Raw genomic sequence first — 14660 nt, 5'->3', positions numbered from 1 at the left:
CCCCCTCCCAACTAGCAACCATCAGTTTTTCCTTTATATCAAGTGATGTTTTTGTAGCTAAGAAACTGAAGGCCAGAATTCCCCTTTCTTCAGTAAATGAATTCCATTTAACTACCTTTATTTTCTGAACTTCCTTTTGCATCCCATCCTATCTCTTAAGAGCATTAGAAAGTTCTACTTTGACAGTATTATGTTTTCATGTTTCTTATCGAAATCCAAACGTGTTAATTCATCTCTACATACCTTCCCATTCAGAATTAGCAGAAACAAGCAAAGAAGTGGTTCTAGGGAGATCAAGGTGTTGCGCCTGACGACAGCAGGAGCCAGTTAATTTGTTCTAATCCAAAGCCAGAGAGTGCACTTACCTTATAACCCTGGCCCGCAGCCCCCTCAATGGATGTTTTCGGTCAATTAGGAAGATAGGCTAGAGGGTGTGAAAGGTCATGGGCAAGCCTATTCCTCCTTGGAGAGAGAACTCAAATTCTATGTACTATTTGACTCAAAGAGGAATGATATATTTTTTTCACTTACTCATTCACTCTCTCTTCCCATACACATTTACTGAACACCCACACTATGTGAGGTACTGTGGGTAGAGAGATAAACACAGGTCCAGCTCCTCAGAAGCCTGTGGCTTCATACAGAGATCTAAATATCCTTATGGAGCCAGGTTACAACACACCAAGGTAAGTGAAAGGAAAGAGTGAGCAATACCACAATTTCAAGCTGACGACACACTCCAGTGTTGCCTGGGAGGCATGCCAGCTGCTTACTCCATTTTAGATAAGCTGATCGCTGTCATCCCTCTTGGTAAGAGCCTACTCACTGTATTTACTTCTTTCTTAAGGATGTGGTTTTGTGGCAGGGTTTACATTACAGCATCATTTGATACACATCAGGGAAAAGACTTACAGAGTGATGCTAGTAATTATACATCACGGGCAGGGCACTACTGGGCCTCCAGCTTGGACAAGAAGGGTGTGAGTCACCACAACAGGCTTTAGGCAATCCGATGAACACCAACGCCGGGCTGCTTCCTTTCCCTGATGTCACCTCAAAGCCCTGAGCTGTCAGAATCTAAAGAGAGAGGGAGAGGGAGAGAGGGAGAGAGGGAGAGAGGGAGAGAGAGAGAGAGACTGCAGCATTACAACCAGCCATAAGACCAGCAGGTCTTAGCTGCACAATTAAACATGTCGTGATCAGTGTTATGATGCTCAGGGAGAAAAAACAGCCACAGAGTAATATGTGAAGCAAAAAATTCAGCAGAGATTGGCCCTGGTGTTAACGGTTCCGATGAGTGGGAGTAGAATGGGATAAACCTAATACTTATAAACTAAAGCTTTAGGAGCTGAACCTGGTCTGGGCGCGACTCTGTGATGGTCTAATGTCCGTAAAGCCATCCCTCCATTCACTTAGCCATCCAATAGTCACTGAGCTTTATCTGTGAACCAGACTTTAGGTAGACTTTCAGTGTAAAGAGATAAAAATATCACCTCTAAAGGCCTACACTCCAATGAAGATGTATACGTAAGCAGATGATTGTACTGTGGGGTGCTAAGTGCTATAATATATATATAATATATATAATATATGGAGAAATATAACACAGATTTAGGGGCAAATGGAGGCCACCTAACTAAGATGAAAAGGTCAGGACATGGTTTCTCTAGGTAGCAGTGCCTAGTTGAATTTTAGAGAATAGTAAGAGTTGGTCAGCACAAGATCAAAAGGGGAAAACGAAACAGTGCTTTTTGTTGAGCTCTGACCTCTCTGATAGTGGTACTTCCAGAAAGCCATATTCCTGCCATAAGCTAGGACCCCTATTAGCCTGTTTTGGGAGAAGAGGCTCCTCTGAGCAGAAAACCAGGAGAAGCAGCTCACTGAGCACCCTTCTCAAGTACAAAGAGCTGTAGCTTTTAATGGCCAGACCCTCCCAGCAACAGAGCTTAGGCAGTCTGTCCCTTAGCTCAAGAGACTTGCAGTGTATCAGAAGGGACTCTAGTTAGAGCTCAGGTATCTATTCTAAACAAACCCCCATCTTACACCCGAATAACCATGATGTCCAGTTTCGAGCTGGGCCATGAGCTTGAGGACATGGCTGCAATCCCTACTAACTTTCCTAGTGCCTCGGACCTACCCAAATACTTCCTGTTGACAGTTTTTATACTGTTTAGCACCAAAGAGAGGAAGAAACACCCATAGAAAAGCACTTTATTATATACTCCTCTTTATATTCCTAAATATTTTAAAAACTATATATATTTTAAATTTCCAACAATAAGCTATGTCTAGTCTGTATGAATACCATGCATTCATTAAATATTATTTTGTAGATTGTTTAGAGGGAATGCCAGGTATGCTATTATAAGTGTAAAAAGCAAGCTATGTAATGGTATGAAAAGCATGATTCTAAATTTGTATAGATAATAGAAAAAAAGGATCCATTTTCTTACACTTCAAGCGCCTTAGCCCTTGAGGACTAATGCAGTGGTTACTATAGAGACAGCTCACAGTCAAGAATACACAAATGGGTGCTATGTTCTAAGGGTAAATTTCTAAGTTGAAAGACTCCCTGTTGCAGATTTCACAAAGAGGGCACCCCACCAAATTTTGCTGGTCTCCCTTTTTCTATAGTGACAAAATGGCTAGAGGTGGGGAAAGGGGTCGTTTGCAGCAAGGGAAAATATTAGAAGGGCATCTGTGAGGACAAGCCTTCTCCCGGAGTTCCCCGTGTGTCAGAGGTCACGGCTCCCTTTCATGTCCCACTCCTGCCTCCCATCTCTGCAGAGAGGGGCACATATGACATTGATTTCATTTGAGCCTAACCATGTCATAGGGGAGTAACAGGCAGGGAGTTGTCACCAACCCCGAAAGGCTGTTGTGAAAGATGAACCCGTATGGGGGGATCCCTGGAAATAACCCATTGGGAGTGGAGCAAGGCTGCAGCCACGCTTTCCAAGGGACTTCCGGGTGTCAGAAGGCAACAAAGGGCCAGCTGGCACCCTGTGGCAAGCAGAAGGACTACCCAAAGATGTCTATGCACTAATCTCCAGAACCTATGAACATGTTATCTTACATGGCCGAAGGGACTTTGCAGAGGTGATTACGGTTTTGCACCCTACAACAGGGATTATCTTGGGTTATCCAGGTGGACCCAATGCAATCACGAAGGCCTTCAAAAGCACAGAACTTTCAATGTGTGGAGAGATGACACAAAAGGGGAAGTCAGAGAGATTCGAAACATGAGACAGGTTTGAACCACCATTGCTGGCTTGAAGATGGCGGGGAATTGAATTCTGCCAACGGCCTGAATGAGACCATTAGCAGATTTTCCCACAGAGCCTTCAGATAAAAGAGGCCAGAGTGGCCGACATATTGATTTCAGCCTTGTGTAGTCTCGCTTGTTTATTTTTACATTTGTTACATTTGCTTTGGGTGTCAGATCCAAAAAATCACGGCCAAGACTGATGTCAAGTAGATTACCACCTGTTTTCTTCTAGGAGTTTTATGGTTTTAGATCTTACATTCAAGATTTTAATCCATTTTGAGTTAATTTTTGTGTATGGTGTAAGATAGGGGTCCAGTTTCATTGTTTTGCATACAGTTGCCCAGTTTTTCCAACATCATTTATTGAAGAGACTATTTTTTCCCCACTATATATTCTTGGTTCTTTTGTTGTATATTAGTTGGCCATATATGTGCAAGCTTATTTCTGGGCTTCCTATTCTGTCCCATTAACCTATGTGTCTGTTTTTATGCCAACACCATACTATGTTGATTGTAGCTTTGTAATGGATTGGGTTGTCAGAAAAGTCATGATATATTTTTTCTATGTTTTCCGTTGCAAAAATGCGTCATGATGTTTCCAACAACCCAATAGTTTGAAATCAGAAAGTGTGATTCCTGCAACTTTGTTCTTTTTCTTTAAGATTGCATTGGCTATTTGGGGTCTTTTGTAGTTCTAAACAAATTTTAGGACTTTTTTTTATTTCAGTGAAAAATGCCATCGGACTTTTAATAGAGATTATTAAATCCATAGATTACTTTGGGTAGTATGAACATTTTAACAATATTAATACATCCAATCCATGAGAATGGAATACTTTTCCATTTATCTGTGTCTTCAATTTATTTCATCAATGTCTTATAGTTTGCAATGTACAGATTTTTTATTTCCTTGGTTAAATTTATTCCTATTTTATTTTTTATACAATTATAAATGAAATTGTTTTAATTTTTCTCTCTGAAAGAAACACAACTGATTTTTGTATATTTATTTTGTATCTGCCACTTTAATGAATTCATATATTTTAATAATTTTTTGATGGAGTTTTTAGGGATTTCTATGTATAATATCATGTCATCTGCATAAAGAGACCCCTTTGACCTTATTATCGTCTTTGGCTTCAATTGTATTTTGTCTGATATAAGTATAGCCACCCTGCTTTATTTGGGCTTTCATCTGCATAAAACATCTTTTCCCATCCCTTCACAGTCTCTGTGTGACCTTAAAGCTAAAGTGAGTCTCTTGTGGGCAGCATATAGATGGGTCTTATTTTTTAATCCATTCAGCCAGTCTATTGTTTTGATTGGAGAATTTAGTTCATTTACATTTAAAATAACTATTTTTAAGTATGGACTTATTATTGCCATTTTGTTAATTTTTTCTGGTTGTTTTGTAATTCCTTTGTTCGTTTCCTACCAGTTTCACTGTGGGTTTTCTCTCCTTCACCCAGTTTGTAGAAGTTACTCAGCTAGTTTCTGGATTTCTTTCAGAAGGAATTGCTTAGTGTGTAGCTGTACATTTAATATGTTCATGGGAAGAGGTGAGTTCAGGAGCCTCCTATGTCACCATCTTGGATTCGAACTAGCACTGCAGTACTTTCTAAGTAAGTATTTAATTACTGACAGAAATAGTAGTAGTTCAAGAGTCTTAAGTAGTTTCTGTGTCCTGTGAGCAGGCTTTTAATACTTATTGTTTCCTTGCTTACATGCTATAATTTTCTCTTTTTTTTATAATTTACATTTGAAATTAGTATTCAGTGGTGTCACAATCAATGGTGTTGCAATTAGTGACAAGATCTAGAAATTCGTGGGATGAAAGACCAGGAGAGGATCTGAGAGGCTATGTATGTGTGAAGAGAACTTTCAGCCAAAGAGATTTCCTGTAGGCTTGTTGGGCGATGAAAACCTTCAAATAGTTAGGCCTTATCTTAGCATAAGATTCATAGTTAAGTCATACATATTGTTTCCTTATTTAGCAAATGGAAACTGCCTGCTACTTTTAATTGGCACCATTTCATTAATCAGCGTCCCACGGCGCTGTCTATGACTCAGCGTTTTTTCCATTGGCATACCAGCCAGAGATTTCCTCTTTATAGTGGAACATACGACTGTACTCATAGCCAGAGTCATCAAACTGGATAGACCAGTCCTTAGCCTGGGCAACTCTAGGTGCTTTGACAAGTCTCTCCTGAATTGAATTAACTGGTAACTCTGGGGAAGTTACATAAACTCGTAAAAAAAAATGTAAGTGACACTTATCTGAAATGGAAACATATTTTCAATGCATTTGGAAGGATCAAATGTAAAAGACCCAGCAATTTCTGAACTTGGTTTCCTTAAGATCAGAGACCTGCCTTGTTCCTCTTGATTCCTCCATTGCCAAATGAAGTGCCCGAAACACTGAAAGACCACACCATACACACACGTGCATGCACACAGATTAAATATATCTTACACATTATGCTATATATAGTATATATAATAGATATTTATATGTCATGCTGTGCAGCAAATTATCAATATATAACACATGCATATTATAAAGTAATGAATTTCCTGAATAGTAATTGACTAGCTTTGGGTAATGGGCTATGAGGAGGTATTTTCATCTGGCTAACCTCTCTTCAGACCTCTATTGTAGACTTTATAAAACTTCCGCTTATTCTGAGGGAGGTCAGGTATTTGGTTCTCATGCTATTACCACATTTCTCTCTCTATTGCCTTCTATCTTTGTCTCTTTCCCAAGCTGCTTGTAATATCCAAACCAAACCAAACCAAAAAAGCAATAACAAATTTGAAGATAAGGACCGACCCTTGTCTAGCCGTATTCGAATTCCTAACATTGCACTTGGCACATGGAGGGCATTCAATCATGTTTGCTAAATGAACAAAGGGAAGAGCAAGCAGCATGTCCTTTGCTGTGTTGTAGAATCATTTCATACAAATAATAAAAGTAAACTGTCATCTTAAGATGTTTAACCATAGAGCTGGGAGGACATTGGGTGGAGCTGGCCCCTTAACTCTCTAGCCCTGACTTCCTGTTAAACTTTGTGGTAACTTCTGGTGGAGGGATGCTAATAAATAGAATAGCCATCCTGGAACCGGGGCTATTCTTCTTCACATGAACAACCAGCTGGTTGGAGGTATTGCAGTCCTGCACTGCTGTGATGGCTTTTGTTTCTTTTCTTTTCCTGAATAAACCCTTCTTTTGGTGGATTTCCTGGAGAGTTATTTTTGGCCAGTCAACACAGAATAGCCACAACCTTTCTTTACCCATTTAGGTTCCCAGTGTCCAAACTAATACACTTAACCATGGGCCAGAATATCTAAATTGAATGGCAAGAGGCCAGTGCTAAACATGGAAAACCAGAAGAGGAAGTGTCTCATCGGTTCCTATAGGAACGCTGTTGCAGTTGGGTGTTGAGGGTGGTGAATGTGCTGGCTGCTCGCTGGTGGAGCTGGTGTAGAGGAGCTTGTCAAATGAGGAGACCAAGTAGAAGAGTGAAGGGGAAATACCTCCCCTAGATGCCCCTCTGCTAGGGCTGCCCGAGAAAATCCAGGAGATAGAGGGGATGCTAAGTCTTGGGAATATTAAGACCCTCTTATTTCAATTAGATTGACTGGTGATCTATGTGATATTGGGCAAGATATGTTATTGGGCAAGGTATGCTCTAACAGCGATGCCCAGTCATTACGGCTTCCAGGGTGATGCTTGATGGTTTTAAATAGGAAAAGTCAGGCTAGATTGCACAATGGAAAATCTACTTTCAGTTCAGATTCTAAGCAGGAAGTAATTATTCCCATCAAACAGTGGTTAAGATGCTCCTCCCACGGCCAGGAACCTGACATATGCTGGTTTGGCTAGAAACGACACACACACACACACACACACACACACACACACACACACACCACCACCACCAACAACAACAATGAGCCACTCATAGAGGACAAAGGCTAGACAGATAGGAGCCTACCATCCCATAACACAGTCTTTCTCAAAGATTAGTGGGAAGGCAGGTAGTGAGGACAGGAAGGCCTCCATGGAAACTGTCCATCAGACTTGTTACCTTTATTGTACTTGAGCCAGGAAAACAACAAATAATCTGGTCAGGGACATGCAAAACAGACAGCACAGAACAAGACAATTTGGGGCATAGAAGAGGGTCTCCACATCATGGAAGAAAAACACAGTTTGGATACAAACTGTTTCCTAGACCCCCTAATTAGGGTTATTATTAGTTCCTTGAAGAGAATGATCTGGAGATGGATATGAGAAATCTCTGTATATCTGTTAGATTATTGTACACATAATATGTAAATATGTGTATAAATATGTGTATGCATGGATGTACATATGCATCTATTTATGTATAATGAAATATATACAATACTCTATAGAGTAGATGTTTATAAATCTTAACAAATACTGTTGTTCCCTTCATACAATTCCAAGTTTAAAATCTTATTTATATATCATGTTTGTCTGGGTATTTTCTATTATCTATCATCTATTGGGTTGTCGGAGAAGTCATGACATATTTTTGCAACGAAAAACATAGAATACATCGTGACTTTTCTGACAACCCAATATCTATCTATCTATCTATCTATCTATCTATCTATCTATCTAATCTATTTATCATCTATCATTTACCCATCAATCATCTATTTATCTATGTATCTTCAAACCAAAGTCAAATCTATTTGTCACAAAATAAGTACATTTTTTTTGCTAGTTTTTTTGAAATTCCTCATTTTATAGTTCCTTAATGAAAACTATTAGACTATACAAAAGTCTGGTGTTTTGTCATTATTCATACTGATTTTTTAAAATTTCTAACATTTACAGATGTTTCTACTTCTGAATATTTATTCCTTACCTTTTACCACTCTTTCAAGAAAGAACGCCCTCTGTTCTCTCAAGCAATCCATTTCCAACCTGTCTACTCAACTACGTCAGCTTATCTAGATCTTTCTGTACTGGGAGGCTCTGTCCTCTAGTGCTCATTTGGGCATCTGTCCCCCTGCATGGAAGGTTTTATTCTAGTTGGGTGGCAAATTCCTTGACAGCTGTAATTTCTTTCATACCTTCCAAAGCTTCAGAAGTACTTCTGTACTTCCTTAGCACAGAAGTAGGCCACTGGTAAATGTTCAACATGGATTTGCTAGTTGGACTTAATTGAAAAAAAACCTTGTTCCAACTGTCTGAAGCAGTAACAGGCCATAAATACAAAACCTGGAGTTTGGTGCTAATTTACCGCTCATCAAATCCTGAGACGTCACATCTGAGATGTTAATTCTGATAGCTTCCACCAAAAACATACCAGTGCTGACTCATTTATCCAGAATATGAAAAAGACTTTGCGAGTGTCACTTGTTCTAACCTGAAGTGCCTTCATTTCTGGGTCCTGTTTCTGCAGCCCTGGAAGGCATTCTTGAGATAAGCATGCCAGTTTTCTTAAGATATGTTCAAAAGGTTAAAATAATTAATGAGGACATACCAGAGCCTAACCTTGGTTAGGGACAGAAAGAGGAGCTGGATTTTATTTGGAACAGTTTCTCATTTGAATAAATATTTACTGAAGTGAATAAGCAGAGGGAGTTCCACCTAAAATTTGGAAAGGAGGCAGGAGACGATTAGAGAAGCAGGGAGGAAAGGGTCTAACTTTTCGGGGGCCGATTTTAAATTCTGTGCCTGTGTGTATGCATTTCAGACATGACATGAGTGCAAGAATTATAGGGACAAACCATTACTCTTCTTCTGGAGTCAGTCTGCTACTCATTCCGGCATCACGCATCTGGTACAAAGGCACCAAAGACATCGTTGTATTGAGACATTTCTGAGTGACTCTGGGGTTCTTTTCTTCAGAGGCTGTTTATTGATTGAGGAAAAATAGGACCCAGTTAAAATTTAATAGCTCAATGAGAAATATTGCTGCGTGCAGTGTGGTTTTAAGGGAGGATGGAGGAAACAGCATTCTTTCCACCATTACCCATCTAGGAGTGGTGGAATAGACCACCCACTTGGTTATCCTTAGCTTCCTCTTTCATGAATGAGGATGTTCAATCTCTAGGCTTTTGTTCTAATTTTAAAATTCGCTAATTTTCTGTTAGCTTGAAAAATTGTCTTCAAAATACTTTCCCTGTACCTCCTTTTATCTAAATGAACTTTAGCTGAATTACACCCTGTGGCAAACATTGTAAAAAAAAATCATTCTTTTCTCAGATTTTATCATCGAGTCAGTCTTCACAACCTCTCTAAGAAGGGAAGAGAAGTGATGAACACTTATGGAGCACCTCTTATGAGCCAAGACTTTGACAATGATTTCATTCTCAAAACAGCCTTGTGAAATGAAAGTTCTCTCCATTTTACAATGTAGGAAAAAGAGAGGTTAAGTGCCATTTGGGATGTCACTGAGCAGATAAGGGCTGGGCAGCACCAGGCTCCCACCTCAAGTCAGCCTGCATTAAGAGGCCATGTTCTTTCTAGCACATGATGCTGGTATTCTGTAAAAAAGGTAGGCATCCTATTTAACAGACGGAAAGACTGAGGTACAGAGAACCAGGGCACTTCTGCCGTTTTGTAGTAAGTCAGCATTTTTGGTGCCAGGAAGAAAATTCAAGTTTTGGGGACTAGCGTGTAAGCTCAGAAAGGGAGGGAGGGTGCAAGAAGATATCCTTTTGTAGGATAACTTCATTTCTATTTGATGCCAGTATTGAATTTTCAGGGTTTTCAAACAGTGAGATATGAGAGAAATGAGCTTGTTGTATTTACATACATATTTTATATCTAATTCTAGTAATGCCCTTGGTGTTTGTACAGGCTATCTCAGAATGAACATATTTTATATCCTAGAAATTCATGAAACTATTTTTTCCAAACCATGCATCATAGCCTGCCTAGCCCCCCACCCCCAGCCTCACACATACACAATGTCTGAAGCATGATAGGGCTTTGTCTTGAGGTTTATTTCTTCTTATAAAAAGTAATTTTCTTATCTGGAAATAATTTGTAATGCTGCACTGCATAGCCTGTAGTTCCTCTAGCTTCGGAAAAGATTTTTTTCCTTCTGAACTTCCCTCCTGTTGTTTTTTTTAATCCTCTGGGTTTGTGTTGGCTGTTAGCCTCCTGTTCCTTTCATTGCATTTGGCCTGGGATCAAATGAGACTCAGCACTTCTTATCCTAGAAGTATCGTTATCCAACACACAGAATCAGAAGGAAAACCCCGCCTCTTACACCCACTGCTGATTACCATACTACAAAACTGACTAGATGCATCAATTGCCCATCACTTGTGAATTTCTGCTCTCCACAGCTTTCCTCCCTGCAGAGTATGAGTCTGAGACACATGGAGAATATGCCTTTCCACCACTCAAGTCCTCCAGGAGCACAGAGAACATCCTGGAAGCCATGGATCTTCTACTCAACAATAGTTCTCTTCCTATTACTTTGTTCCCTCGGCACCCTGGTCTGCACTCTTCTCCCATTCAAGGTAAGAGACAAAAGCACCTCAGCTTGCTATTTATTCTAATCCTGTCTTTCTAAAGTCTGGTTATTGACATTGTCAGAGCTGATTGGGTGAGACATGTGAGTACAGGAAACGTAAATATAATTTCAATGTTGTTGTGGCATATGACTTTAGGGGCTTATCTCACGGCTTTGAAATGCGAGATATTAGAAAATGCTGAATGTTAGTGGCAGAACTGACTTAGATGGAGAGAATCATTTAATTAAGTCAGCCAGTTGACAGATGTGTATGGAGTATTTTTCCTCTTCCTGGAACTTTGCTAAATAAACCCTTTTGGTGGAATAAAGAGGTATAAGACAGGATGCTTTCTCTCAAGGAACGGGACACAAGCCTATAGTCTTACTGAGAGAAATGATATAAGAAGATACCAGGAGACAGAATAAGGTAAGTGGCAGGTGGTTAGTGCATCTTTGAGGAGGGAAATCGCACTGAATTAGGAGTAAGGAGATCTGGGCTCTGGTTCTATGTATCCCAATTACTCGCTGTATAAATTTGAGACAGATATTTCATCTTCCTGGTTCTCAGTTTCTTCATCTGAAAAAAATGGTGGCAGGAGAATGAATTTATTCATGATAATGTCCCTTCTAGCTACAAAATAGTGATTAATGAGTCATCCAAGGATAGCATAGAACTTGATTGCTTTAGAAGTCCAAAGAGGGGGCAATGACTTTGGGCTGGGGTGATCAGGGAGGGCTTCTTGGAGGAAAGATGAAGATTCCTGCTTGGGAAGCCCCTGAGGCTTTCCAGGAATTTCCCATTGAGTTCCAGTCCAAGCTGTGGGTCTAGAGAAGAAAATGGAGATACATTGGGTTCTTAGTAGAAGTTTTTCTGGCTGTTGACTCCATTGCACTGACCAAGAAGAAAATAAGAAATCTTTGATGTAGTTTAGGACTGAGCCCGTTTCTGGCCATGTTTGAAGATGCTGAGCCTTGGGGAGAACAGAGTGGTACAAGACCATCGAAGAAAGGGCTATGAAATGAAACCAGGGACTGTAGAAACATTTTTCTAAGGGGATTAGCCAGCAAAGATTTCCAAGATCCAGTCCTACTTCTTGAGATATTTGAAAGCAACTGAGAAGAAATGCAGGAGCAAACAGCACACTGTAGTTGCTGGTGTTCCATTGAGTTGCTTTCGCCCAATTTTTACACAGTAGCCCATTAATTTGCATTCAATAAGTATATACATGGAGATATATTATATGTGCATTATATATAATGCATATATAATATATAACAACTATAATATATATACTATAATATATACTATATATACATATATGTATCTGTATACATATATGTATATGTATGTATATTATAGTACACACACACACACAGAAACATTTCTAACCATGTCTCCACTCTCTCAAGGAATGTGTTGAGCAGAAGCCTGAACTTTCTGGAGCAGTGAAACTGAGCAGAAAGAAAAGAATTTTCAGGAGTTCCCAGTATTTAGGCTGCTGAAGGAGGAGAAGGGTGAGGATAGCAATAGCTTCAATTCGGAAGTGCTTTTCCTTCTAAAAACCACCTCCAGTCTCATTGACCAGATGAGCCCAAGAATGTGGGATGTGTTACAGCTGTCACCCATTGCTGCGCGTCAGTGGGGAACCGGTACATGGAAGAGGAGGGCAGTGCCTTTCTCCAAGGCAACAGCGGCTCTTGCAAAGGGAAAGAGGAAGTCTAGTTATGAGAGGCACTGACAAAACGGGACTTGCGCAGCCCCACATATGTGAGCTGAGTCCAGACTCTCTCCCAGACAGCTGGCAGCTTCTCAATGAAAGGCTCTGCCTTGGAAGAAAGGCCCTGAGCGTGTTCCGAATTTGTGGGCGCTTAAAAGGCTTTCAGGATATTGTTCTGACAGGATGCCACGGAGGCACATTCCCTATGGGAAAAGCCAGTGGCCTGGCTGACAACACAAGGACGCTTCCCACTTGCCTTCACTTCCCTTTTCCTACTGACACAAATAAGTGTCTTTGGAAAAGACGGATGAGTGGCTAGTGGATGGTGAGTCGTTAGGAGGCGGGGGAGGGCTTGCTTCCATGTTCTCATGAACCTCGGGGTTTATGTTATTTTCATCTCCACTCTAATTTTCTACACAGAGTCCCATTTTGCAGCTTCTCTAGGCACTACTCACAAGCTTTAGACAGAAAGACTGCTCCTTCTGGACCAGTAGTTCTCAACCTGTGGGTCGCGACCCCTTTAGGGGTCGAACGACCCTTTCACAGGGGTCGCCTAAGACCATCGGAAAACAAAAAGATATTTACATTGCGATTCATAACAGTAGCAAAATTACAGTTATAGAGTAGCAACGAAAATAATTTTATGGTAGGGGGTCACCACCACATGAGGAACTGTATTAAGGGGTTGCGGCATTAGGAAGGTTGAGAACCGCTGCTCTAGACCAACAGAAATTTCCTTGGGAGGAAAAAAAATCCCCCCTCACCCTTTTCAGAAGACATTCAACCAAAAGAACAGCTATGAGGTCCTCAGTGAGAAGGACCTCACAGACGTTTGGTTGCCTAAGAAACCAGTTGCTCAGGAGAGTCCCCTGTTTCAGTGAAATGAAGGCTGCACCCAAAAGGGAAACCTGTGCTTGTACTTAAAAGCAGAGCAGATTCTGATTAATTAGGGTTGGTTTGGAGAAAGAATTAGCAAGCTTTGGCCATTGGAAGCCAACTATATAAATCTTGGCTTAAACCAAATGGAGTGACAAGATCAACTGATCCTTCTCAGCAAAAGTGAACCAAACTAAAGTCCCACATGCTTCTTCATAAGTGGTATTTACTCCTTCCAAACATCGCCAGAATTATAAATAGAAACTGCCCAGAGAGTGATAGGGGTGAGCCTGGTGAGTCAGGTGGAGCGGGCTGTTTGGATCTCAGCCTGGCCTCTTATCAGATACACGACCTTGGGCTATTTACTTAATTCCTCCATATCACTTCTTCATCTGCAAGGGAGCATGCTCATTCTTATTTCATAGACTTGTGCTAAGGAGTAATGAGGCAGTGCAGGGCCTGACCCATAGTGAGCTCTCCATAGAGTGCAGGGATTCCCATTTGCACCACTGTTATTAATGACATTACGGTGCAGATAAATTAGAAAAGACTTACTTAATACGGGCATTCCTTGCTTATCACGTTTGCTTCCTCAACCAGCGACTATCCCTCAGGGCCAAATATGATTTTTGTGATTAGAGAGATTTTCGCTTGTGGCAGTAATTACAGAGTATCACAATGGTGGGTTTCATAGCTCAACATAGATATTCCAGCAGCCCACAGCACGGCATCTGGGACTTCTGTCTCTGGCAATTAGACTATGGCCTTAGGTCTCTCCACAGTCTGCATGAGAGTAGATAGCACAGATACTATCTGTGGCTCATAGTTTGGTACTCATTTATATTTAGACAGTTACTCAATTGCTTCTTGCGTGCAACCATGTCTTTCTAGAAAGATGATAGCTGTCTTCAGAGGCAAGGACCATAAATTGCATTTGTTTCTCTTGCTTACAACATGAGTATAACATTGGGAATGCTGGAGTTTCAGGTTTTATTCATTTCCTCATTATAATCAGTATCATTATCACTACAGCTAATAGCTAATGAACAAGACCGAATAGAATACCTGGCCGAAGCCCTTTGTAAGAATTACCTCATTTAAACCATAGCTAATTTCAGTGAGCTTAGGTGCTATTATTTTCCTCATTGGGTAAATGAGGAAATTGAAGTTAAAGGACTCCTTATCACATGCCTATCATGGGCGAAACCAAATTGACTTTCAAAATCTAAGAAACCCCAAAATGAGAATGAAAGGATCGCAAGAGCAAAACAATGATAGGAATCCAGTGATT

The 14660-nt window shown here is 40.4% G+C and overlaps 1 protein-coding gene across 3 annotated transcripts in view; it reads left to right on the top strand.

Moving 5' to 3' along the window:
* The window catches only part of TNFSF18 (TNF superfamily member 18), a 34402-nt gene that overhangs the window by 13549 nt on the left and 6193 nt on the right, over positions 1–14660 (top strand). For 2 of the 3 annotated variants that reach the window (XM_019646742.1, XM_019646753.1), the window contains exon 3: positions 10606–10782. In XM_019646742.1, coding sequence (XP_019502287.1) covers positions 10624–10782 — 159 coding nt within the window. In that variant the 5' untranslated portion in view covers positions 10606–10623. Of the gene's footprint in view, positions 1–4861; positions 4890–10605; positions 10783–14660 lie in introns of those variants that run through there. The other variant, XM_019646761.1, reaches the window with a different exon arrangement.

Source organism: Hipposideros armiger, unplaced genomic scaffold (genome assembly GCF_001890085.2).
Source record: "Hipposideros armiger isolate ML-2016 unplaced genomic scaffold, ASM189008v1 scaffold_6, whole genome shotgun sequence".
Lineage (NCBI taxonomy): Eukaryota > Metazoa > Chordata > Mammalia > Chiroptera > Hipposideridae > Hipposideros > Hipposideros armiger.
Note: the sequence above shows the minus strand (reverse complement) of the source record. Positions and strands in the feature narration are given on the sequence as shown.